The sequence below is a fragment of the Mugil cephalus genome, chromosome 14, assembly GCF_022458985.1.
Source record: "Mugil cephalus isolate CIBA_MC_2020 chromosome 14, CIBA_Mcephalus_1.1, whole genome shotgun sequence".
NCBI lineage: Eukaryota > Metazoa > Chordata > Actinopteri > Mugiliformes > Mugilidae > Mugil > Mugil cephalus.
In genome coordinates, this window is record NC_061783.1 from 9,129,499 (window position 1) to 9,157,471 (window position 27,973).

The 27,973-nt window shown below is 42.1% G+C and overlaps 3 protein-coding genes across 4 annotated transcripts in view; all 3 read right to left on the bottom strand.

Annotated features, from left to right (window-relative positions):
- rims3 (regulating synaptic membrane exocytosis 3) overlaps nt 1-10,623 on the bottom strand; it is a 37,385-nt gene extending 26,762 nt beyond the window's left edge. The window contains exons 1-2 of one of the 2 annotated variants that reach the window (XM_047605379.1): nt 10,525-10,623; nt 9,505-9,706 (exon numbers count right to left, since the gene is read on the bottom strand). The gene's annotated coding sequence lies outside the window, so the exon portion shown is untranslated. Of the gene's footprint in view, nt 1-9,497; nt 9,707-10,524 lie in introns of both variants that reach the window. The other variant, XM_047605378.1, reaches the window with a different exon arrangement.
- Nucleotides 10,624-13,462: 2,839 nt separating this feature from the next.
- Nucleotides 13,463-18,515, bottom strand: nup42 (nucleoporin 42). The gene is made up of 7 exons (XM_047605361.1): nt 18,263-18,515; nt 16,702-17,089; nt 16,487-16,575; nt 16,310-16,386; nt 15,093-15,179; nt 14,905-15,007; nt 13,463-14,612 (listed from the first exon to the last, which is right to left on the bottom strand). Exons 1-7 carry the CDS (start codon nt 18,417-18,419, stop codon nt 14,116-14,118), a joined length of 1,398 nt encoding a protein of 465 aa, XP_047461317.1. The 5' UTR covers nt 18,420-18,515; the 3' UTR covers nt 13,463-14,115.
- A 1,208-nt stretch (nt 18,516-19,723) lies between these two features.
- On the bottom strand, nt 19,724-27,973 carry LOC125020084 (gasdermin-E-like). Its single transcript, XM_047605360.1, has 10 exons — nt 27,599-27,973; nt 24,549-24,787; nt 23,452-23,644; nt 23,051-23,228; nt 22,822-22,942; nt 22,037-22,186; nt 21,627-21,748; nt 21,398-21,533; nt 21,213-21,283; nt 19,724-20,651 (listed from the first exon to the last, which is right to left on the bottom strand). Exons 2-10 carry the CDS (start codon nt 24,757-24,759, stop codon nt 20,427-20,429), a joined length of 1,407 nt encoding a protein of 468 aa, XP_047461316.1. The 5' UTR covers nt 24,760-24,787; nt 27,599-27,973; the 3' UTR covers nt 19,724-20,426.

Sequence of the window (27,973 nt, forward strand, 5' to 3'; positions counted from 1 at the left end):
AAACCTGTTTTACTACTAGTGTGGGATTATTCTACGATGTTTACTCATCATCACAGTAAATTAGTCCATTCTTAGTCAATCTACTGCACTACCTCCTCTCTCAACCAGTAGATTATGCATGAAAACAAAAAACAAATATATAAAAATACATTTTTGGTCACATCACTCAGCCCTATCAAGAGTCCTCCCACTAGTGTGGCTAAAACACATCAGTTTTACCTATTCAGCCAGCCATCGCAGGGAACTGTGCATGAAAGCTCTGTGCTCCCACCCATTGCTGGAAATCATAAATAATACATATACAGTACAATGAATTTGCCCTTAATACGTCGTCAGAATAGGAGACTCAAACGCACTGCGCTTCAGACGTCTCTGTAAATCATCTTCATAGCCCATCTCTGTCACACTACCACAACCATGTTGCTTACGGCCCAAGAAAACTCTGCTGACCGGCACTTTTGTAGTGAATGCATTTACTTTTGCCACAATAAAACGAAGCGAGTGCTATTGAGGAACAATGAGCTGATGTGGCAAAGGGCAGATTTTGGCATTTTGTAATGAAACTCATAATAATAAGCAGAGGAGGGGAGAGACTGGATTCATTGTACTGTACCCAGCCATGGCCGTGGCATTTGTTATGAGCAGAAAGGGGTGCTGAAAGGAAGAAAAGAGGGGAAACGGAGGCCTGAAAGCAGAAATCCAGGTAAGCACATATGCCCTTATTTTTTCTGGGTCTTATTCTTCCACCCTACTCTGCCTCTTTTCTATTCCAGCCCATGCACGCTCTTCTCTCGCTCTCTGGGGGGCTTCTGTACTTTGAACACACACAGCTATGCCGAGCAGGAGAAAATGAGGATAGGAGAGGGATACAGAGGGCTGCGAAAAAAAAAAAACCCAGATAAATAGAGTAACTGCTTTCAGAGACAAATGCGGACGGAGGAAGAGGGAGCGAAGGAAGAGGAAGGACGGGGAGAAAAGCGTGGGAGGAGGAGACACTTCATAATAAATGGACACTGGCAAAAACACTGCAGGAAGCTGTGGCCCGATCTGTGAGATATAACAGAGTGGGAGCAAGAGAAGGAGAGGGACAAAAATATGACACTGATAGTGACAACTGCGACATCCATCCATTCCTCCTTTCCTCTTAACGATGAGATCTTCTATCTCTGAGTGAAGACACGCTCTAATGTGACAGGGAGAACTGAAGTGCACTGTACATATATATATATATATATATACATATATATATATATATATATGTATATACATATATATATATACACACATATATATGTGTGGACATGTACACTGACAATTTACAGTGATAGCTATGTTCGTTTCACTGAGCCTGGTCTACAGTGTAGAGGTTCTTCCAGTAAAAATAGGTCACCAAGTTCTGAATTTTCTCATTTGCTTTGAAAACAGGGCCAGGAGATGATTAGCTTACATAAGCAACGCAAACAGAAGCTTCAGAAACATCTAAACCATCTCGGTCTAAAAGTAACAAAATCAGCCTACCAGCACTACTGGCTGCCTCCGCTGGGGTTGCCTGGCAACCGAGTCAACCCCTACAGTTCATTTCAACTCGCAAACTTCTGCCGAGCGCACACATCCTTCTCTCTCCTTTCATTTCCTGTCTCTCTAAATACTGTCCGCAGTCAATAAATGTGAAAAACAAAACGCCAGCGCGCGCACACACATACTGATATTTTTACACACTTTGGTATTTGTGCGGATTAAACAAAGGAGAAGTAATGAATCATTTGGAGTGCATCCGAGGAGCTAGAAGCAGACAGATCCAGGATAATAGTTTCCGGAGGGATGGCTATCCTGAAGGGCCCCAGGCAAAGACATACATGTGTTATCCCTCCAGTCCAAACCACCAAAATCTGTCACAGGGTAAACACAAGGGGTCCCGAAAGAGGTTTGTCCCAAAAGAGTATTGTGGGAACACTGTAGAGCATTTACAGGTATTATGGTCGCCATTGTAAAATATGGCAAAAAGGTAGACATCTTGGGGTCCTCAGTTTTCCTGAATGTTCCAACTTTGACATCAACCGTTTCCAGCCTTCCTTTATTCTAGTAGTTGATCATATTTTACCCCCAGAGATGTCAGATCAGAAAACACCGTTCATTATTTATGATTAACAGTCAATCTTGAGAACACAGATGTCTCCGTGTGGACAGGGTCTCAATAACATTTGAAGGATGAGGTAACTTTAGATGGATTTTTGGAGTAGGATTACCGTTTCTGCATTGTGGAGGCTTTTGGTCTGTCAGGTTTGGGGTAATACAGAAACATGGAGCTGCAACATGGAAGGCTCTGTGGCCCGGCTTCCCATGTATTTGGAAGACTCATTATTAACTAACGATCTGTACTTTCAGGGTGCAGTTTCATTAATGAAAATTTAATGGTTAGATTAGATCCCCTTAGATCCTACTAGTCCCAACTATTAACCTAAACTATATGGTCTTCTACTTTTTCTTTGTCTATATGAAGCTAAAATAAGAAAGATATTTCAGCCCTTATGGATTCACTTTGTGTTCAATTTAAGTAAATATGGATTAAAAAAAAAAAGCTAACAAATAAACAAAAATTCAACCTCTAAAATCTACACTGTCACCGTTGTTTAACATGCCACCAGGCACCTGTCCCCATGCAGTGTTTTCAGACCTGGAATTCATCTATCTTCATCTCTGTGCCAGACAGCTACCTCGCCATATGTCTCTGTGCTCTCTAACTTCCCATCTCAGAGCTCATTTATTTCTCCTCCCGTCAGCAAACCGCCCCCCTCTACGCATACTATTCGCTCTCAGCTCCTCCTCCTCCGCACCCCGACACAACCTGTCCCCACCCCCCACGACCCCCGTACTGTAAAAGATTTGGCCTCTTAATCTGTGCGAATGTCATCGTTTAAAGCCGACCGGCAACATTTAGGGCCAAGTTAAAAGAAAATGTGATTTCTTTAGGCTCAAAATGTTTTTTTGCACTGTTCAAACCTAAGCCATCAGCTGTAGGGCGTAGTTAGCTAGCGAATAAATCCTCCTAAACATTGAGTTATTTGTTACACAATTCACCATTGATTTTAGGGAGATATTAATATTTCACAGTGCATTGGAACAAAGCCCAGAAAGCACCAGCAAATTCTCTCTGAATGACAGATGCCCCGAACGCTTGGAGTCATATTCAGTTTAAATATACACCAACTGTCAGAAAAACCGCATAAAACTGTGGAAAAGGCCAAAAATCAGCGTGATTCAACCAACGCTGACTGTCTGCTGTCAGTGGGACGGTGTGGATGCAAAGCCCTGAAAACCTGATCTCTCTTTTCAGTTTCTCCCGTAAACATGAATGCCACAACCTTGTAATTAGATATGGCTGAGCGATCCATTAATGGTCTCTTTGAAGCTGCTCTCCAGTATGGAGACCACACTGCCACTGCTGGCCAGTTAATTAACCTACAACTCAGCAGCAAAGTAAATGCCAAAGATTCACTGTAGGTCTGAGCGGCTTATCGCAAAACAAACGATAAAAAGCCAAAGTGACTCACATGCCTAAATTTACAGTACACCCAACAAACCGTAAAACTCATCTCACATTCTTTTAAACTAGTTTCATGTGGTTCTGCCTCGATTCAATTTTTACTTATTGCCCGTTTATTGTTTTTGTTATTGCGAGATGGTCTTTATAATCATTCTGCTGTAATGATTTTTGCCGCTGGAGGAGCCGGTTTTGACGCCAAGTGTTTATCTCCCGAAAGCTGAATTTCCCACAGAGTAAAGTGAACTGAATCACAAACCAATTTAACAGGAGGAAAGGAAAATATCAGCTAATGAAGAAATTGGGTCTATTGATCATTTGATATGAATAAGACACCGATACATACTTCGGTTCTAAAATAAGCTCTCCTTCTTATCTCATGACATCGTCTTAAGTTGAAGATTTTATTTTTTTACTAAATCAGGGAGCTCCTTGACACAGGTAATGTTATACAGATAAAAATGTTACCTTTAGGATACAGAACCTATAAGCTTTTATACATATTAAATGTTATATTGTTGAAAATGCTCAGTAAAAACGGAAAAAAACACTCCTTGGTGAGTCTATTATGCCTGCAGAATCTGTTAAGGTGCCTTCATTTATTTTTATTTTTGACGTTTTGTGTCCAACTTGCAATGAAAAAAGTGATCGCACGGCTAGATGTTCATGATGAGCATCCACACAGGCAGTGCACAAGAGTAATCAGGAGCTGCAATGCACTTCCTGTTCAGGGGGAACCATGGAAACTCCTAAGGTTACGATACTGTATGCGCGCCTGCTGCCGTTGTACTTGGCTTGGCGCTGCGTTTATGTCTTATGTATCTCTCAGCTCATAAGGAGTCTCTTAAGGTGAGAAAACAGACGGCTGGTTTTACAGCTACACACACACACACACAATCGCAGAGGAGAGAAAGAGTGCCAGGCTGTGGGGAAACTGGGAGCCAAATGGATCACAGACAAAATCACACACAGAGAAACCCAGCATAGTGCAAACACACATATGCCGTACGGAATGTACGTGCCAGAGTGTGGCAGGACACCGAGCCAAAAGACTGAATGACACAGGGCGTTGACACCGATGTCTTGGCTGCCGGGCTTGAATTCACATCCAAATCCAGAAAACACTGAGCTCAGACGCGGATCCGATTTCTTCGGTCTCACTTTCGACTGAAAGAGTAACGGGCGTCAGAAAAGAAAACTCGCCACGTACAGACGCGGCACCGTTAAATATTCACAAATTTCACATTTCACACTTTCGCAGCGCGACATTACGCCCGGTGCGCACAGACACAAATCTGAATCTAGCGCTAATAGCCACGAAATGAGTGCGACCGCGGGTTCGTAAGGAGCTTTCGCTGTGCCTCTCCCATTGGCCCAATCACATTTTTATCCAATAAAATCTTTAATGAGGTGAGTCATGCGGCGAGTCCTTCTACATCACCTTGCGACGGCGGACATAAATTCGATCCGTCACACCGTGTTTTTCACACAAACTGCCTGAATCATGTTGAATCAGCTGTGGCAGGGAAGCGAAGGTTTGGGTTTTCTCCATCAGAGCAACAATTATGGGTCAAATTAGCTCGTGTGACATTTGTTAAAATGTGATACAGCGCTGAAAGGCAACCATCTGTGACCTGTGACGTAGAAGTAAACAAACAGTTCACACTCCATAAACATGTGTTCGTGTTATCAATATTATCAGAACAATGCTTAGTAAATTGATGCAGATATAATTACAAAACACTTAGCTAATGTGGATATAGCTTTCTTTCTTTAAGATTGGGCTTAAATCTTAATGAAAATTATAAGAACATTTTAATCTAGCTAAAATAGGTAAAAGTACTTTTGTTACATACCATATATTAGCCATGGGCTATAATGGCAAATGTTTTAGCATGCTAGCTTGATAACTGTGCTATTATATGCTTGTCTAATAAATGTTAGCATGTGTTTCGCAAAACTAGCTTAAAACTTAAAATGAGGGCTGTAGTGTTATAATTTACCTGTGAAACGTTACTTTTAAGATTTATAACAACATCATTTCTCAGTAGAAACATTTAGCATTATTTAACGTAACTAAGATTTGCTTTGTTAATGAATTTACTTCAAACTATGTGCTAATGTTTGTTCTCATACAATGAAGAAACAAAGTACCTTACCTTCCGAGTAAAACCTCTGCGTTCAATGTTTATAAGAAAATGTACTTAAGTATCATAAATGGCCTCCAGCAGCGTTAAATCATTACACTAGGGGGGTGGTTTATCTTTCCGACTTACTGCTGGATGTTGGCGTCGAGCCACAGCGACAACCATCAAATCACTGCCCTGTGTTTTTTCAAATGTTCATTCGCTGATCCCCCATTTTCCAGGCTAATCCTTCCATAACTGAGCTCGAAATATTATGTTTTCATCACCGCAATGAATCAAATACTTTTGTCCCGGACTGTGCCAGCAGCCTTTTGGAGAAGTGAGAGCTCTCTCGCATCATCACTTGTCACCCCACAGAAGTCTCACCAGCTCACAGGGTTTCTCTCTGCACGCCACCACAGGGACTCTGGTGTGAAAATGAGACACTATATCACAATGTTATTGTCTCTATCTTCCTGCAGCGGCTCGGACTAAACAAACTCCCTTTAATCGTTATATTTATTGTAAGAGCTGCTCTCTGAAAGAGTCCATTTCGTTTCCCTCGGCGAACTACAAAGGTTGACTGTAAATCCCCCCCACACACACACACACTTTCATCTCTCGCTGCAACCTCCGATCTGTGCTGCACTTGAGCCTTCTCTTTGCGAGTTGTTCTTCTTTTCGACGCGATCGAGAAAGATGACAAAGTTACTCTGTCAGCAGCAGGGGAATGGAAAGCTAGCGCAAAACAAAAAAATAAAACCTCGGCGTGGTCGGTCTGGTAGGAAAGTGGGTTAAGAGGGGCGTGATAGATGAGACTGGGAGCTTTCCTGACTCATGGCCTGCTTTCTCTGGTGACTAATGTGGTCAGTGACATCTCCCTCACTAACCCCCCAGCCGCTCCCGCCCCCGACTATTCCTCCAACACACCTGGGATACTGGTGGGCCCGGCGGAGCTCGCTCCGCTCACTGTGTCAAATCACAACCGAGGACCGGTTCTGCATGCACGGGTTGTGTTGTGTGGCGGGTGGGAGGTACAGTGGGCCTGCAGAGACCCGGCCAGGGTCAAACACACACACCTCCGTCTTATTTACCGCTAAACCTCTGGAAGGACGCGTTCATCGGAACGTGGTCAAATCCTGTGAGAGGACAAGATAAGAGTTGCTTTTCTTGCTTGTTTTCTCTTGCTCTCTAGGCTATTCACTGGCCAGTTTTACTGTATCCTAAGTCTAAGCCTATTGTCTACATTGTGTAGTATCATACCGGGGGATTTACGTGGACTTGAGCATCCCAGCTAGGACCTGGTTTATGAAGTACCCTGTTTTTGTGTGTGCACATGCACAAGCGTCATATCTTGATTTCAGAGCCCTATTTGAGAGAACGCTGTTATGTTAGCTGGACTATGCATCTTACCCCAGTTTCTAACTGAAGGGCTGCATGTAGCCAAGTGATGCAAAAACGCAAACAATGGCAGAAACAAAGCATTTCATTTCTAGACGTTGTTGCTGAGTCACATTTTTTACAGTGAAAGATTTAATTATATTTGGCAGCTTAGATGGGGGGGCATCAAAATGTTGACCTGTTCAATTCCGTTGTGAACACAGGACGCTGATTTTGGATGGCGAGCTTTGTCACCGCCAGCCGGCCGTCACGGGAGACGGAAGTGCTGATATCTGCATGTGCAGCGGATGCCTTCACGGGATGACACATCAAATCCAGACAGGTTGGTTGGTTACGTAATGTTTGCATGTACTTTATATGTACTCTGTATTTTTCATGTATTTATTGAAGAAATAATCGTGATTCTCAGTGTAATTACGCGGTTTAAATAAAAATAGACTTATACTGTAAAACTAATGTTGTTGTTGGTCTGTTATTGGATAAACATAGGACAAATTAATCCATCAATAATTTTCTGAAACACACACTCTTTTGTATTTTAATGCCCTTCACTAGGAAGCATGGTAGCTTTATTTTTTTGTTAAGACGTGGCAAATTAGAAAGCACCACACATGCAAATAACGGAGGTCACGTTTGTCGAATTGATTTTCACGAACTGCTGTTGCAGACATCCCCTGGGACATAAAGGTGCATTCACAAACGGGCTGAAAATCCCCAGGCAACGTGCGGTGAAAAATTTAAAATGTAGGTCAACCACTGGCCCACGTTGACCTCGAGGTTCTGATGAGTGTGAAAGTAATTAGCAAGTAAAATTAGCAGGTCCGGTTTGAAGCGGGGCCAACCAGCCGTTCATTGTCAGCCAATCACAGACACTCCCTTTGATGATACGTACCGTTTGGCCGGGAACTGTCCCTTACAGATGGTTGGGCAAGAGTGCACACGGGAACATACGGTGCAACAACAAGACACACACACAAAAAAAAGACGCACCCAGACGCACACACTGAAGCCTGTTCATTACTATGATAAGTGTCTGCTCTGCCCCGTGGTTGTTTTCATTTGATTTTCATTTCAAAGAGGAGCAGGACCAGCAGTGGGCAGCTGCAGATCTGAAGTGTGGTCAGATGAGTCAGGGCACATATGAATGTGTGTGCGTGTCTGTGTCGCGCTGTTGTTTACCTTTGCCCTTTCCAGCTATCACTTCTGAACAGTGTGTGCGTGTGTGTGTGAGAGCAGAGGCTCTTTGATGGAAGATGATAGAGTGTGCAACAGTCAGACTGGCCTTTTCAGCGGCCAGCTTATCTGATACTATGTGACGCATCTCTCCCCGCCACTCGGGCTCAGACATATATTTCACCCAAGGAAATATTTGACAAACATTTTCCATGGGATCTATTTTTTTTTATTATTTAGACTGTATAATTTGTAGAACATGATTTCTGTGTTTCTACAGTCTGTACAGTGAGTCACAGTCTTTTCTCAATGGATTATTCAAAGGATAAAGTTTGAGTCAGACAAGAATTTATAGTGTTAAGCACATTGATAATTATCCTTTCTCCTTAAATCTAACCTGTTCATGTATTTAGTCCCTGCGGACAATTAAAGATGTCAGAAGGATAAACACTTTCTTATTTAGACTCAAAGTAAGCTACGGGAGGCTCGGGAGGTCTGTCACGTGCCCCCGTATCCCTCCACAGGTGGGGAGCGCGCGGCCTGAGATGTTGTGTTTGCGTCTGCAATCGCGAATACATGCGCGTGCCGCCACCTGATACAACCTCACACCTCAGCATGCACTTGGCCTGACCTGAGCGCTGGCAGAGGACACGCATCTTAAAATATGCTCATTCTCTCCCTCGCACTCCCTTCCTCCCTTTCACCGTTACATGCGCTCAAACACAAAAACATAAAAACTGCCTTTGACCCCATGCAAACGCCCCCCCCTCTCCCATGTCAGACCTCTGACCTCTGGCGTACATGGCTGAATCAATAGAGGCAATCGGTCCCACGTTTCTTAAAGGCAGCACCGTTGACATTTTTTGAAGCATATTTAAATGCAAACATGCAAGCTGAAAAAAAGGCAGAACATTTTACCTGCACGGTCACGCAGGTCACACATCAATCTCTACTACAGCTTTACTGTGCATAGCGCATTATATATGCACTACATGACCATGTGCAAAAATGTAACAAAGATGAGGATATAAAAGAAGAATCCTAGTCTGTCATCTAATCTGGACCCCATTTCCTCAACAAAAGAAGATGCATTCAGATATCATGTTATCCACTCTGCTTCTATCACGTCTGATCATCTGATGAGCTATTAATTGCATTATCAGCCTATTGGCGCTGTGACTTGTCCTGCGCTGAGACTGAGCACCGCAATTAAAAAATAAATAAATAATAAAAAAAGAGGGAATCAGTGCACTTACCACTTACAGCGAGGGAGCGGCGAAGGTAAGGTGTTGGTATCGGAAGTTGTCAAATAAATGTTTGCTCCTGTCGTCTCTGTAAGAATGTCATCGTTTGGGTTTTTGTTTTTGCTGTGCTGGTGTGAGGACGGACGGCGCTGCGATGGACGCTTTTCTCCGCTCGGTGCTACTGGTCACACGGCATCCAAGGCGCGGTGAGAAGCGCGCTGCTGTGGTGAGAGGAGAGGAGAGGAGAGGAGGGAGAGGAGGGAGGAGAGATGGATCACTAGAGGGGCCGGGTGGGAAAACAGCGACCACGTGTGGCCATGTGTTGACTCACAGCGAGGGCGAATAATGCATTCACTTGCCAAAACATTAGGTACAGTAGTTAAAGTGAATACATTGCAATGTGACAATTAGTCGGAATTTAGTTAAAAATTCTAGTCCTGTGGATTTGTAGTTTTTTTTCCCCCCCTACAGTGTCTGCTGTCACTGCGCAGCCACTTAAAGACTTTAAAGTTGTTGTTCAAAGGAAAAATCACCCGGTTTTGGACATTTCAATGTATTCCCGCGACCTTCAAGCCACAAATAAACGTTTCTCAAAATTCTGCTTTAATATTCTTGTTAATTTGGTAAAATTCGACGCTTCCATGTCAATCAGCTAATTGGGAAGCTACAACTAGCAAATGTTAGCTTAGCGTAGCTCAGCGTAGATGCTAACAAAACAGCTAGCCTGCCCCTATACATGGGTCCATGGGTAGAAAATATTATATAATATTATATATTAGACATTCAAATCGCTACTGTTTGTCTTACCTTCACACCAGCAGGTGGCTGTTTCCAGCAGAAAAGCTCTAACTGTACCACATGCTAGACGGATAACTAGCAGGCAGCTGCTAGTAAAGCTAATTGCGGATTTGGCATAATAAATAGACAAATATTGCTCTCAAAGTTGGTGAATAACGAAAACAGAGACAAGAAAATGTTTTACAATGATGCAAATTTATCTACTTGCACGACGCATGACTGAAAATAAATTTCCCTGTACCTGTAGCTGTTGGATGTCCAAATGACACATTGTTAGCACTGTTGTCTCACAGCAAGGAGGTCCCGGGTTCAAGTCCGACTGGGGCCTTTCTGTGTGGCGTTTTTGCATTGGGTTCACCGATATACTGTCCAGGGTGTACCTGCTTCTCACAGCATGGGGAGTAGGGATCAATCCACTTGAGTTATTCTAAACAAGAACATGTCAAACAGTAATGAGATTCCAATGCAAAGTATTTTGTTTGCCGCAAAGACAGATGCATGTAGACTGGGTTTAATCGTTGACCTTCCACATATGGATTGTGCAGCTCTCTCCACATGCACAGAGGAAATAAATGTAATGAATTTGGTTCTCTGCCCAGCCTTGATATAGCTAGGCCTCACCCAACCAAATCCCACAGTGCACATATGTATATATGCCACCAGTCAAAAGTTTTAGAACACTCCAATATTTCTTTCTCTTTTTATTGAAATGTGTGAAGTTTAATGTCTGTTTTTACTCTGAAATGAAAGCATATAAATGCAAAGCAAATAAACAACAAAAAACACATCATCGGAACAAAGATAAAGTTTACTTTCGATGTTATATATTTAGGAAATATACCAGGTGGGCTCAGGAAAGGGGTGAGATACTTATTGCAGATATTTCCGGCTAGAAGTAAAAAAAAAAAAAAAAGGCTATAACTAAAAAACGTCTGAATAAAGAACCTACAACAACTATTGAATGGGGAAAAAAACAAAAAACAATTCAGGAAATTCATTGTATGGAACAAATGACATTTTCTCTAATATACGCCACCAAAAAAGGAGAAGAATATTGGAAAACTTGCATGTCATATTACAACCGGAAGCTATGTTGATACTTTGGCTTATTTTAATTAATTTATGTTTACAATGATTATTTATTTGCGTATTCGTTTTGGGGTACACACGAAAGAAGCAAAAAAATGTAACTATCTTTGACACATTCTTTCTTTCTAAAAAATGGAAGTCAAATATTTTTCAGAGAGTACTTTTAAGCTTCCCATCTTGTTTTTATCCTGAGGTAGTTCTGATATAGCTTGGACTAAAGTTTCGGTTCAATGTCTTGCTGTGGGATGAAGCCACAGCATGAATATATATTCTCCGTCTATGTTAGGAAGACCCACTGATCTGATCACTAATCTGAACCCTTAAACATCTGCAGTGCAGAACCCCAGATCCGGCTCTGGACCTGGGGAAAATATATTTTCAGGTGAAATATGTGCCACTCAGTCACCCATGCGGCAAGCCACTCAGATCGGTGTAAATCAGAGGCCTTGGATCAATGCCCTGCTTCCCATAGGCAAACTGCTGTGGCACAACACAATCAATTCCAGCCCAGGATTCATCGCTCCAATTACTAAGCCTTGCTCTCTGCTGCAAGAGTAAGAAGGGTCGACTAGAATCAGCCCCCATCAAACATTAATACCAGCTCTGAATCCGAATCAGCCCATTGGCACTCAGAAAAGTGGCAATTTAAGCAGTGTTGTTTAAGCATCTGTTGCCATCATCTATGGATTTAGTGACCACAATGGCCGTGGAGTGAAAGTGAACACAATGTACATTTCGGCAATGTGAATTTTTCTTGAAGGAATTTTTATAGCTGCAAGCGGAAGTCATAATTCAAAAGACGGATCCGCTCAGGGGTGTAACATACATGCACGGGTGCAGCACAGAGTGTTAACGGGGAATTCACAAGACAGACTGCTCCTATTTCCCCAGTGGATAAGTAAATTAGATACACGGTGAACATCTGGTCCATGCTGCTGGAATCGCGTCACAGTCAATTAAATTTGGGCGCACACTGTGTGGCCGTGTTTGTCTGAGCTCCCGATTTCACAGGAGGGTGGAGGCCCGGGTTAAAGAGGAAGAGGAGTGACAGGTGTAAGTGTGTTTTAGCTCCAACGTCGTCAAAGTTCCTCCATGCAGGAAACGAGAAATTTACATTACTCGCGACACATTATTTCTTTTTTCATGCAACATCGTTTTTCAGGTCTTTAATGTAGTCCTGAGTGAGTGAATGTTCCCCAATAAAAGACCCCTTCGCGTCTGCGGGCATCCACGCACTCATCCATCACGCGTAACGCCGCTGCGATCCATTCTCCACTCATGCGCACGTTACATAAATGCCGACAATGCGATGCTGCAGCAGTAAGCGATTAGATCTGCTCGTTTGCTGGTGGGGGAGACGAGGACTCGCAAACGTCTCGGTGAAATGTGTTTAAGATTCACCGAACGGCAGCTCCAACAACTTTCAGCCAAGTGCGGGTCAGCTCTTGGCGAGATCGCCTCTTTTTCTACCGTCCATTAATCTGATGAATTATTTATGCATTATCTGCCGAGAAGCGAGGGGGGGGTGGGAGGTTAATGCTCGCAGGCTGGCAAGGAGGAGGGAAAATGACTATGTAGCACACTGTTGCTCGCAGCTAATGTTCTGTCACTATTTATAGGTCTGCATAAAATTTTATTAGTTGTGTGAACAGTGACCTGGCTGAAGTATTGACTCGCGTTTCGGAAGATGCTCCAGCTCACTTTGATGTCTTGCCGCCGTCACAAACTCCCTGTCAGCTGGAAATACGCTCCAGTCAGCAGAGCAGTGGCCCATACAGCAGCAGAACGTCTTGTTGTTGTCACCGCATCACTCCTGCTGTGGACCCACCAGGTGCGCAACCGCGGACGAATACTGAACAGGTGCGCGGATGCAGGACTACAAGCTGCTTTGGATGAAAAAAAAAATGCAGCCGCCTCTTTTCAAATTTGTCTTTAGCAACACACGTCAGTTACAACTAAAAACCCAATGGACACTGAAGCTTGTGCCGCGACCCCCCTCTCCTGACTCACACGTGGAAGTACACTTTTAATAAACACCAGTTGATGTGTTTAAAGCCGTTATTCTGTGAAATAAACAGAAAGCCACTTCATTAGGTACACTAGTGCAAACACATTTATTGTCATACAACACTCCTGCAGTAAACTCCCCTTCATGAATGTTGTAACATTCAGTTTATGCTACAGCAGCGTCAGAAAGGCGTGTAGCTGTTAATGTGGACTGAATAAAACACTAGTGTTTGTTATTTAGCCCAGCCCACTGACTACAACGGGGCTGTCATTACAATGGGAACATATGTCAGTGCAACAAACCACTCTCTAAAATCCAAACGCAGCTGGATCAACAGCTACCTCCATTATTTTAAAAAGAAACCTGATACATAAATCTGTATATTTTTTATTGTTTTGCTGTAACTTGTTTATTTGATCAGGCCGCGATTCAAATAAAGCTTCGGAAAAATTGCTTAACAACTACGCTCGACATCCCCACAAACAGGAAAACCACTTCAGGACATTATCTCCAAAAAATTTCACTCGACGAGAGTTTAAAGTATGTGTATTGTACAGCAGTACATAAAAGGTAATGTACACAAAAATCTTAACTGCAACCAAACTCAGTTTCCCTTGCCAACACTGATATTATCGCATAATATTACAACTCAAGCACTTTGGAAGCTGCTATGCGGACAAAAATCATAATCATTTGTTTAAATTATCTTTGTTTTTATGAGCTTATCCACGTGTATCATACCAATAGCATGTTAGCAGGAGGAGGCTTCAGGGGAATCTGGCCTAGAGTGAATCTCTTAGCCTTGAACTGATTCAGTTCTTCTTCAGTCAGTGTGCTCTCACTTGAAAACAGGCTGTCCGATGCCCCGGCAGCAGCAGACCCGGCTCCTGGAGCAGAAGGAGCAGCCGCTGCCCCAAATCCTCCGCTCGCCTGTCCAAAACCACCGCCGCTCCCTGCGGTGACAGGAAATCCTCCGCCAGAGTTTGCTGGAGCGAAGCTGAACGCCGAAGCTCCGAATCCTGAAGGTGCAGCCGGTTTGTCGGTGGATGTCATGGCGAAGGAGAAAGATGACGCCGAAGAGTTGGAGCCGAACCCGGAGGGGGGCTGTGTAGGAGCTGTGAAGGAACCACCGAACCCTGTCGAGGATGAAGGTGCAGCTGTGGAGCCAAAACCGGTATCTGCAGAAGCGAAGCTGAAACTACTGGACTGGGAGGGTGCTGGGGCCCCGAAGCCTGAATCATCAGAAAGATTCAGAATTAGCACAGGAGACATTGATGTGCATTGTGATCAATAAAATGTTGGTTTTAAAATGTCACATTTCAACGTGTAGTCATAACCCGCGCTACAGCACTGTATTCATAAGCAATGGTGGTTGACAATGAGTTTTAAAAGTCAGGAAAATGTTGGTGGTTATTTGGCTGGATTTAATTTCTAGCAGGAACAGTCACTTTCTTTGGTTCTTTATAAGAATGTAAATGAGACTATTTACCAAAACACTAAACTCAATCAAAACCCAATCGCTACCTTTGCTTCCAAAGCCGGATGTAGATGATCCAAATCCAGTCGCTGTTGAGGAACCAAAGCCCCTTGGAGGAGCCTGAGGAGCTGTGCCACTTAACTCTGCAAGCTGCACAGAAAATAAAATTAAAAATGAATTATCGAACTTAAAAAAGACAAATTGATGGGAGCGTCGTTGAATGTGCGTCTCTTACCAATGCTGCACGAGTAGATGGACTCATAACCTTCAGTTCCTGGACTCTGTTTTTCCACTGGCTGAGCAACTGATTGACGCCGTTAAGCTGAACACACAAAACAGGAGGTTCTTAGACTCTTCAAACAGACTTTGACTTAGGAAGACTTTAATGATCCACGAGAGAAATTACTTTGTCACCGTAGCTTCATTGCAGTAAACACTCATACAAACCACAAAAAAAGATAAAATAAAATCAGATTCAATTAAAGTGAAATAAAAATAGGTATTATGTAGCAAAATAAAATTTACAGAATAAGTATTATGAACAAATATACAAAAAGCGGTTGGCAAAACAGTGTCCAAGGTGATGTGGTTGTTTGGCCAGTTGCGTAGCAACAGCGGCATGGATTGAGTCATCGCATGGTGGTTTCTTGTTCAATGAGGGAGAGATGTAAATGCCAACGGAGCGTGTCCACCCATAGAGTCCTGAAGCCTGGCACAGATGCACTGTGGTCCTATGAACCACGTCTCCAAAGTGCTTCTCATGACACACTCCCTCTGAGTTCCATCAAGCGCACACAGTCCATCAATCCTGCTGCCAAAGACCTCATGTTCCCAGTGAATACAGACAGCACCGCCGACCCGAAGCTCCTACTCCGCTCTGCCACCTCCAGCTCTGGCCTGGCATCCGCAGCACTTCTTCTGAAGTTCAGCGGGAATCTCAGGCCTCACTCCGGGCAGCTCAGGGGACACGGACAGCGCTAGCAGCTGATCACAGGAATACACCAACGGACACAACGGCCGCTCCACCGAACTCCACAGCCAAAAACAAAAAGTCCAGAAAAAACGGAGGAAAAAAAAAACAGCACAAAAAGACAAAAACAACCAAAAACAAATTCTGACTGGTTCAAGGCGCAGAAAAAGTCAGACAAAAAAACAACCATTAACATACATACATCATGGAGCTACTGGCGACAAGCAGCCACTCTTTCAGATGCATTTTTCAAAAAAAAAAAATCTTACTTTTTTTTTTTTTAAGAATTTGACACATCAGACTAAATCGAGATCATTTGACACAAACACTGAGATGTGCACTCTTCTACTCAAACACAGTAGTTGGATCATTGGAGAAGATAAAAGGTCAAGGAACAAGTCTTTTTACAAATCCACATAAGATTGAAGCATCTTTATTTGTCTCTTGACCTGAAGGTGAATGATGGGGGACACAACACTTACGTAACTCTGCAGATCTCCAGAAGCTCTTGCGTTGCAGTACTCCAGCCTGAGCTCTTCTGGAGAGAGATCAGCCAGACCTGCAGACAAGAAATATGAAACACGTCTAGTTTGTTGGTTTTTAAAACCATTGCTGTGACTACAGTGGAAAACGTCGGGAAAGACATGTTTGATACAGACCGGAAATAGTCGTCTTGGCGTTTGAATAACACGAGAAGCCCCACTGTCCTGAGCTCTCCCAACTCTCCATGTCCGCCTGAATGACCTCCCTGGTTTCCCATGGGCCAAAAAAAAAAAAAAGAAGAAGAAAGAATGAATTCCTCATGAGAACTGGAAATCGTTTTCAAGCCACGCTTTGTAAAAATAACAACAAACAAAGAAACAAGCAGACTCACAGTTTTTTATCATCGTCTTCATCACCAGCTCCTCCTCCCTTTCCTCCCTTGTCAAAGGTGTTAGCTGTATTAAGAGTTGAAAATCTGTTCTGACTGGAGAAACTGAAATCGGAGCTCTTCAAGTTATCTCTTCTCCCTCCACCTCCTCTGCCCCAGTCATTCCCTCCTCCTCCTCCTCCTCCTCCTCCTCTGCCCCAATCGTTGCCTCCTCCTCCTCCTCCTCTGCCCCAGTCATTGCCGCCTCCTCCTCCTCCTCCTCCTCCTCCTCCTCCTCTACCGCCACCTCCTCCACGTCCCCAGTCATCACTTCCATGGGAGGAGAAGGAGGATGGCTGGATGTAGCCTCCTTTTTGCTGGGAAGGATTCACCCAGACTCTGTTTCCAAACCCTGCAACCAACACGCAAACCAACATGAATCAAAGCTGATACAAGGGTCATTTTTAAAACCACACATCCTTACGAATAAACTTCTTCTGTCTAGTTTGTATGCCAGTTTATCCTTAATCTGTCACTTCTCACATAGAAACACTTGCAAATACATGCAAAAATCATTTTATCAGATTTTTAAAAGGCAGAAAAACAAGAAGGATGTCTCTCTTTGAACAGCCTAGCTATGCTGGAGAAATGCAAAGTATCTTTCAAAGTACTTAATCTTAGCTTTGTGAAGGTTATGATATCAGGCATTTGTTTTAAAAAAATGAAAATAGTTGTTGATTAAACTGTGTTTTAATTTCAGAGGTTGCGGTTTGTAGTACTATTGAATTATGTGTTGTACCGACACATGTTTTTACCAATCCAATTTCAGTCAGTGGACTGGACTAAATAACAGAAACCCTTTAGTGTTTAACTCGATCTAGTTTAATGCCACCACAAAACTAAATCCTCCAAACTTATCATAGAGTTGAACCTTTCTGTCTCTGTGTCAACATAAACTGAACATAACAACAGTTATGAAGCCTAGCTTTAGTGCAGGGCTGTTACATTACCATTCACTTTCAGTAGTGTACCTAATGAATTGGCAAGTGGAGAATACTTTGCACGTCTACTGCAGAGAGACATCCCTCCTGCGTTTCTGCCTTTCATGAATCTGTTCAGTTTATTTTCTAGATGTGTGCTGTTTTATTATTAAAAGCGACATATTAAGGATTGACAGTAAACTTTTTGAATCTTCAAGCTGTTTGACGTTTAGACACGTGTAAGCACAGTTAAGTAGACCTCCAGTCCCCCAGAGTACTAACAGACAGGACATTTTTCTCTTTTTTCTTTCTTTTTTTTTTTGTATATTGTCTGTTTTATGTTGAATGTTGGCGATCGATCACATCCGCTCCAACACTGAAGTAATAGCACACACGGTAATTCTGAATATATGGTCTCTGTGTTAGCAGCCAGTTTCACCTACACTACTAAACGTGGGCTAATGACTTATCTACCGTTTACAAAGTAAACTGCGACTGGGCCATTAGGCTAGAAACCTTTCTGTACCGGGGCTAAACCAAATGAGCAGCCAAACTACTAACAAATCATTTTAGTTGGTTAATTTTTACTACTCCCAAGACCTTACCTCCACCTCCTCCTCTGGGCTGCTGTTGACCGGAGGAGCGGCTGTAGCCGTCGTTATAACCTCCTCCACCTCCTTTGTTTCCTCCCCTCGGGTGCTCGTTCCAGCATTTATCGCCGTAACGACAACGACCCTGCATAAAGAAGTTGCACACCGGCATTTTTGCGGAGATAATTGTACGGTTCCTACTCGGAGAGACTCCTCAACCTACACCCGCTGTCGGCAATGTTTTTGGAACAAGCTGGAGTCGCAGGAGATTTACGTCATCGTCCACCGCCTCCTGCCTACAGCGACATCACGTGGCCGTTTTGATTCCGGCCGCAGCTGGTTTGCGTTAGAAAACCAGAGGAGGAGAACACGCCAAGAAAACACCACTTTTCCTCTTCCCGTGTACACAAGGATTCAAGGATACTGTTTTCATCAGACCGTACACAGGCATGTCTAGTCTAGCCCATTTTATGTTTTTAAAGGCTTGCCTATGATAAATAACAAAAGAAATCCACACAACAGTAGAAATTACATGGTTTAAACATTTTAAAGAAGTTTTTTAAACTAAATGATATCCTGGGGCCCCTAAAGGTCTGACCCTAGAATCGCCCCCAAGACCATGCAATCTCAATTTTGCCAAAGACCATGCCATATACCGCTTACATAATAATAATTTGACAAAAGATCTGCTTCACTGGTAGGCAACATTGGGTTTTTGAGGTCATTTCCGTGTGGCATTCCTCCAAAACCTGTCCCTCGTCCATCAAGGAAGGGAGCAAGTGTGCAAATCTCGCAGACCAGTAAATTATTCTCGATAATGAAGTGTGCTGTGCTTTTGTAAGTTTCCCGAGATCATTCCAGATTATTGCTGTTTAGCGTCATAGCATGGCTTTTAGGCCATTCTCTTTATACCACACACATCACCATGGTTAATACTATTCATCATCTACCTTTAGGCTTCATGTCTGTGAAGGTTCTCAGTCATCCAGATCACGATATACATGCAATATATATATAAATATAAATACCACCTTATTCAGTTTCCTGTGTGCTACATTCATTTGGACTATTTAGACGTATTGACGACTTGACTTAACACGACATCACTAAATCTGTCACACAGTCACAGTGACAGTACATTGCAGTAGATACTTTAGAGATTATTCACACTTTTTCCAAAGTTTTGCTTAAATTTGGAATTTGTCACTTAGATCCTCAAAGAGAGTTTCCCACCTTTCATGGTTGATGATACATCCTTTGTAGCTATTGTGGCACCTACGTGCGTAAACAACCAATAACAGTTATGGATAAGTTAGAGTCTGTGTGTAAAAAACTTAAAGTTTAGCTGTGAAAATAAAATGACTAGAAGTCGACTCTACAGAGATTTGTGTGTGAAGTTAAGTGTGGCTTTCAGCAATGTCAAAGCGCATACCACAGTGAAGTGAAAAATAAGTTTACACATTCAGTTTCAATAAAAACGTTTATAAAAAAAACTTTATTGACTATAGTGTATAAAAATACAAACTTTAAAAAGGATTAATACACTTTCATTATTTTTCTTCACAATAATTGTCAATTGCTGTTCATGTAAAACAAAAAGCTTCATGGTTAATTCCTGTAAAAGGAAAGTGAGGAGCTTTGAAAGTGGCATCACACAGAGATTTCGTGTGAGTTAATATAGCATGAAAGAAACAATAAATTACAATGTGTGAGTAACATTGTTAACCTAATTGCAGATCTGTGGAAAAAAACTAACAAAAAAAAACAAACACAAAACATAAATACAGCTTTTTTAAAACATTGCACTATTTTAGGGAATGTCAAATACTTCATATATATTTATAGCAGCAGCAGCGGCGGCGCAGTGTAGCAGAATATGAAATAAAAAAATCTTGACAACAACAGACATTTAAGGATGGCATTCATCTGTGAGTAAGATAATTCACTATTTTTAGTTAAAAAAGTTATAAAAAATAACTAGAGTTATACCAAACAATAACAATTTGTTGGGCAGATGTATGTATTAAACTTAGCACTGCACCACAATAACAGCATTGTGTATATGAGTTTATCCACAACCATATACAACGTGAAGTGAACTTCAGTTAATCGCAGCTTATACTTTTACAACAAAGAACAAACAAAAAACAAGTGCACATGCAGATATTATGACTTATTTCTAATTCAACGTGCTGGTCAACAAGGACAACCCATGTACGCTGAGACAGAGGACACACAGAAGGGCTCTTGCGTCATCTCTTCTGTCCGTCCACAGCTTGTTGGTGTCTCTCCTTAGTGTCACCTTGATGGAGCCCAACAGCCGTTGTGCCAGCTGGAAGGCCTGGCTGTCCTGCAGCGGGGCGGGAAGAGACGGGATAGATAGAGGCTCCGCTAGAGTGCACATCTGTAGAGACGGATTCATAGATAAACACAGCATACGTGTTTAAATCTCATCTTTCTCAAAGTAAGTCTGATATGTTTGAAAGAGACTATAAACTTCACATATATACGTCATACCACTCAACTGTTACTGGATTATAGAACTTAATAACTTTCTTAATAAAATGTCTGATGAAAAAGGTCTTTTCGTTATGCGTTTTTACATCTCCTACATGAACTGGTTGCTAGTTCAATCAAGAGTTCAATTTGAAGGAAGTATTTTTCTTTCTCTTTTTTTTATTAAAAAAATATTTAAATCCTATGTTACTCAGAGAGTGTTAACATGTGAGCCACAGAACCAGGCTTGATATTTCCTACTTTATGTTAAGGTAATGGGCTGGTGGCATCTTTTTTTTGTTTTTGGCCAATCAGAAATTGGTCATTCAGCCTTTTATTGATGCAAAATGTAATAATTTTACAACAGCTTCAATAAATCTCTTTTGTCTCATTTATATTCTTATTAACTAACTGATATGGAGCAACAGTTGATGTAAAAGTGAACAACAAATGACACATGTAAACTAACCAGCGTGTCTAGGGCCTGCAGGAGTTCAGGGCCACTTTCACTCAGAAGGGACAGAGCTTCATCTGGTAGTTCTAGAAAAACAATAAACAGAGGACAATAGAGATTTAAAATCAAGCGTTCTCTAGAGCAATTGTTTTGTGGTGCTGTGGTTAAAATATCTGCAGCTCTCTAGAGTTTCCTCTCACCTTCCATGGCACTAACCAACAGATGAAGTGCACTGAGGTGAGCTGTTGGTGAGGCTTGGCCGTTTTCACCGTGACTGTCTGAGACGAGTTCTGTCTCCAGCTGCTCTTCCATGATGGACATGTACCTCTCTTCAAGCTAACAGAGAGAGAATGTACAGAAGGGATTCACCGTGGTTTTGGGAGACTCTGCAAGTGTGAAGTGCACCATTGTATGAGTCATGTCACTCACCTCACACTGCAGATATGACAGAGCAGCTCTGTCCCTCAGAGTCTCCTGGAGATTCTTCATCAAGGCACTTCGAGTTGACTGAGGGAGCTCTGCCAGAGGAGAAAGGGCCTCCTTCTCTGATACTACCAGAAACCAGGACATATTTCTGGTCACTGTCAGACTATATATATATATATATATATATATATACACATATATGTATATCGCATATAATTGTTACTTATAGTTCCGGGAAGTCAAATGAGGAAGTCAATCACAACATTTCACAAACAAGTCAACAGATTTAATTCACTGAATCGACAATGCCATCTGCGGAGCAGAGGGGACCTCCCTTGGTTGCATCATTTCACTACTTCGCTTCACTTCCTCAATTCACGGATAACTGTTTGTAAAAACAAAGGGACACAAACCATATTGACGTGAGTTCAGCGCCACCGTCTCTGGAGCATTCTGCCCGTTGAGCTTGCTGTCCACCATGTCAAGAAAGTCATCGGCCGGCTCGCTCAGTGACAGCGAGTCGGCCTCGATGCCTCCTGTGGCGCTGGGTCGCAGGCAGATATCTGAGAATGGAGATGACACAATAGATAAGCACACAGCAGGACCAAGACGTAGGTGTAGCCCACCTGCTGATGTAGCATTAATTCCTGTTAAATAATCTACATGCCCGTTTCTAGGTTTGAACCTGTGTGGAGTTTGTATATTGGCTCTGGTTTCCTCACACAGTCCTAAGAAGTGGAGATAAGGTCAACTGGTGATTAATGGCACAGTGCCCGCTGGGATAGACTCCACAGGACGAGAGGTTATGAATGATGGAAGGACAGATGGTATAGCAGCATAGAGCAGCATAGCAGTATAGCATAGCATAGTGACCTATGTCCATGTCCTTGCGTCGTTTTACCTTTTTGCTTCCAGTGAGATATTACCGAGTGTGTGTGGAGACTCTCCTGTTGTCGACGCAAGTGTTGCTACTCTAAAAACCACATTTATTCAATCAAATCATTTCTGAACCAGTTCGTAAAGTAGATTTTTAAATCAATTTCCAAATGAAATAGAAAGGTAAAAAGTTGCAACACAGCAGTGTTGTTCGGACTTGGTTGTTGACACGGTCAGCGAGGACAAACCAGAATAGAGAAGTGATCCTCACTTTCCTCTCTACACATTTGGCTTGCCACACATAAACACATTTGACACACACCGTACTGTCCATCCTGTTTAATGTCCAGCTCCAGGACACCGTATGCAATAACTGTGCCAGAGGGGATCTCCAAGGAGACATCGCTGTCCAGCTCCATGTTGTTGCTGTCCTTCACACACACCTGTGAACACACACAAATATGCACAGTAGGCTTGATTACTGGGGAAATCCAATATATTTAGATTAGATTAGATTCTTATTAGTGCCACAGACACTTCACTACACCCACCTTAAAGGAATCCCCTAACATGCTGATCAGGCCGAGCACCCCCTGAACAGTGCACTGGCCCGTTTTTGTCTGGGTGATGGAGCAGGTGTCGGTGGTGATGATCCTCTCCTTCACTATTGCCAGCACCTCGGCATGCTTCTCTATCTGTTTCATCAGCAAATGCTGCATATCCACACACCTGATGCAAACAGAAACTGGTATTGATAACGTGAAAATGGCCGTCAATCATAAGCTTCATGGACCTACTCGTCCAGTAGGGTGGCAACTGACACTACTTTGCACAGCAGTGGTCTGTGCGAGGTTTACAGTGTGTTCATGTAATCAACAATGGAGTCATTGCTTGTTCATCTCCCTCGACTAGCTGCAATGTGCACACAGTGTAAGAAAGATTTATTTTACACCTGTGATCTGAGTCATTTAACAGCTTCTTCACGTCCAGTTCCTCTTTCTTCAGCTTCCCAAAGAACGACTGGAGCTTGGAAGCGCCCCGACCCTTAAATGTGACATTGAGGGCCCCAACTTCCGATTCCAGCTCCCCAGAGAGTGTGTCTCCAAATGTGCCCTTGTAGGTGAGGAATTCTTTGTCAGACACATCTGAAAAAAAATAAAAAATAATAAAAATACATAAATTACTCACTATCCAAGGGTTGATTGAAGCTGACTAAGGGTTGTGACGTAAGGTATAAAGAGATGAGTAATACCGCTTCTATTAAATGCATGATCGACTCTTTTAATGATGATCATGCAGAAAGTTTTTGTTGTGTTTCTATTTAGGGTGATTCAAAATTGCAAGTCAGCACTGGTCCAGCAAGTGTTCCTAGAGCAGTCATCTGCTCAGTCAAATGATATTACTAAATGAGGTCCGAGAGGACATGGTGACAACACCACAACATCAACAACATGAAGAAATGGACTTTTAAGTCAAAAACTACATTACCGTTAAAAGCCACTAAAGAATGTTTCCAAAAGTGAGTAAAATCTCTTTAGATCCGCATGCTGAAATGACAAACTTTACAGCAGATATATGCATGTTTGCAGCCTCAAGTTATTATTCCATGACAACTGTAAACAGGGGATTTTTTTTATATATATGTTTCACCTGTTAATATATTATTTAGTTTGTGCTGTGCACAATTAAATCGGGAGTGACTAGCTGGCCGCCTCGGCTCAACTCACCGTCCACCACTCATTATTGAATTTACAAGTTAAGCATTTAAAATGCATTTCCTTGTTCAGGCCTCAAAGGGAAACTTATTGGTGATGTCAGGCAGCATTTGTTCATCTTTATATATTGTGCATTAGTCCATGGAGTGGACAACGATGAAAAATAAACATGCTAGTTTCGAACAAGCTCAACAAACAAAAATAAACTCTACAATCAATTTACTTTCTCAAAGACGTGCCATAGAGAATGGTAACTATTATATCGTGTTCAGGTAGACTGAGGTCATTTAACTTTCACTTGCTTTTAAAATAAAAGTATGTAGTGCCTACGTACCAGGAGTGAGCACCTCTTCACCCAGCAACAAGTTGCTGAGGGTGAAGTCTGTCGGTTGGTACTTGGGTCTCTGCCAGAACCAGGGGCGCTTGCGTTTGATGACAAGTGTACCGGTGTTGAGTTTGTCCGAGTCATTTAATCGGGACACGGGGATGAGGCTTCCTTCGGGGTCAATCTGACAGACGAGGTTGGCAGTGGCTTTGGAAAACATGGCTCCGGCAGTCGAGCGGTGCGGACAGCTGGAAGGGAAAGACATTTAAGGCTCTAAGAGCTTATTTTGTTTACTGGAAGGTCATCAGAGCTCAGATGTGCTTTTATTTAGCTACCAAACCGCAATGGGGTGGTTTCCAGTTGGTATTCTCCCCAGCTTCCCCCTCATGATGAAATTTATGCAAAAGTCGGAGTATGAGTAACTCCATTTAAACCACTGTGTGTACGTAGCGCCAGAATTTGCTCCCCGCAAAAGTTATCAGTGACTCAAGAGGGATAAAGGAAGTCCCCGGGCGAACATCTAAATGTGATCACACACAAACACACACACACACACACTTTTACACCCTTCTGCACGATCAGCTTTCGCTGGTTAAATATTTAAAGTAAAAGGGGATTGTACACGAGAAAAAAAAGTGTTGCAGATGTATCACGTATCATGTGCGATGAGGAGAGAGGTAATGCCGTCAGAGTTAAACACAAGAGCAGAGTGTTGGACAGGAGACAGAGAGAAAAGTCAAACAGTGGAGAAAACTAATCAATCACGAAAACCTAGGTCTTGAAAACATCTCAGCTGCATAAAATCCAGAATATAATGACCTTCTCATATAATTGGCAAGACAAACTCTCCGTGACTTGACATGGTTTCGATGTGTTGACTCATTTGGACTTAATTATTTAGGAGCTGCTGCAATGCCACGTGGTGACCTGTCTCTAACCCCGAAGAAGCTCACATATACTCTAAATACTCTACGTCTAAATATTTAACCTTACTTTTGTTATTTGGATAAAGGAAGCAGGGTGACAAAAGTTTTTGACTAAACATAAGCACTAAAAGGGACCACCCACATCTCCTGGACAACGTATCCGTCTGTGTCTCTGGAAATTTTTTTAATTTATCAAGTATTCATGTCTTTCAGCGCAATAATTTTTATTTATTTTTTCTGCAATACCCCTTCAAATGTTTACTTACTTGCCACGTCGACACTGTGTGTATTCTTCAATTGTGTAATTGTTTAGTTTCACAATGTCATTGCCCGTTGGTTGTAACATCTTAAATTCACCTCAGGAACCGCTGAAGTCTTATCCGGTCTTATTCACAGTAGAAACATAGTCATTGAATACTAATTAGACCACGGTGATTCTAGAGACGTTGGGCTATAGGAAAAAATGTACTTTTTACTGCCTAGGAAATGTGTCCTATAAAACAACCAGTAACAACGTCAGACATCATGTATATTTTGGTAACTAACCTAAGCTGACTGGTTGTTGAGCATTAAATACTTTCACTTCTGGTTTAATTCATGTAGTTAAGCTAACGATCTGGGGGTGCAAACACTAGACACCCATTCAGCAGCTACTTGGTATTATTATGAATTATTGTTATGGGATGCTTCCTTTTCTCCTTGTCCTGTCTTGGATGAGCTATTTTCATTTTGAATTGGCCACCACAGACATACTTAACTACTCAGAGTTGTGCTAGGTGGGAGGCCACTAGGAAGGTCTCCCACTGCTATTCAACACTTAGCTCATTGCCGCTGCTCTAGTTCAAAACGTTGTGAGGCTTCAGGGGGTCTGGAGCCCCAAGCATTTGCCCGTCTGGTCTATCACCAAGCGCCTCTGCGTTTAAGTTTATGTTTAAGTTAATTCATTTTAACATTTAATAATATTTAATAAATAGGAATATTTAATATAACATTTAATATAATACATTAACATAATACAATAATATCTGTGTCATACTTATTTTTTGCCAAACTAATTTCTTATGTTGAACATCACTTTTATGATGACTTGAGGATGAGGATAATACTTATTACAGGTACTAGTCTGTATTAATAAAGGTTACCTTGTACAATTTCTCTTGAAATACGAGCATATATAAATAATTTTAGACGGAATATTAATATAAATATTCACATTTTGGTTTCGGTCACAGTTTATATTACCGTTTAATATTTGTGTTACATTATATTACTATTTTAATATAACTGAATATATCATTCAAAACTTTTTATCAAACCGAATCAAGTCCGTCATTAACCTTGTTACCATCACATTGATAGCTTAGAAATGGTAATGTCAACGAGACTAAACATTTACGATTCAGAAAACTTTATTACTTTTGTCCCCAGGGGCAGTTAATTATTATTCCTACTTTAAAAAATTAATACTTCCCAACCTTGAACTAAGAATTGACTATATATAATATATTCTATATCTGGTTTTGACTTCCGTGCTGGTTTGATAACCATGTTGAGTTCCTGTTGGCCTCCTTAACTCAACTAATGGTCTACTTCAGCTTCCAGGACGGGTATGTTGGGCAGAGACAAGTCAAAAACACATATAATTAAGTTACCCAGAATTCACTTACCGAAGTGGACACACACTTCTTATATGTTCCTGTAACTGCAGCAATAGCAGGGATTATATTACTCGTATTCAAAATGTCCTGATATGGGTCAAACCCTCTAACACAGCTGAGACGTTGTCATTAGCTGAGGTGAGTCCAGGTAAGTGACCCCCACACCCAGACACCCACTACACCGTGCGAGCCTATGGTGCTGGCACGTGTGGGTATTTTGAAGCCAGTCCACCTCTATTGATGGCAAAGTCGCGTGGCAGGGATGCACGGGCATGCGCGGCGCATCCAAGCAAGATGCGCATCTAATTTCGAGGACACATGATTCAAATTAAAAGAAAAAGTAGCCTAAAACTGTGTCCTGACCACCACCGCACACACCGAAGACGTTGGTGGGCTGCAGAAGAGATGACAAGCGCTCAGGGACGAATTTAAATGACTCGGTTGAAGACTGGTAATTAATGAATAAATCTCTTACCTCAAATTAGTTTAAAGTCTTGTCAACGGAATGCTGCAGCGATCCCTGCGCGTGCGGCTGTCACTCCGGGAATGCAGCCGGTGATGTCATGCGTAAAAAAAAAAAAAAAAAAAGGAGAGCAAACGCGGTATCCAAATGTGGAAAATGAGTCCTTCTACGGTACTGTAATAATAATAATAATAATAATAATAATAATAATAATAATAATAATAATAAAAATGTTTTTAAAAATCACAAAAGTGTTGTTGAGCAATAAAAATCACTGGCAGCGAGAGTTGTAGTCTTGCCGAGAGCCTCTGTCCAGTCTGTTACCGACTTCTGAGTCAGTGTAGGCAGCTGCTGCTGCTGCTTTCTCCTCCTCCTCCTACTCTCACT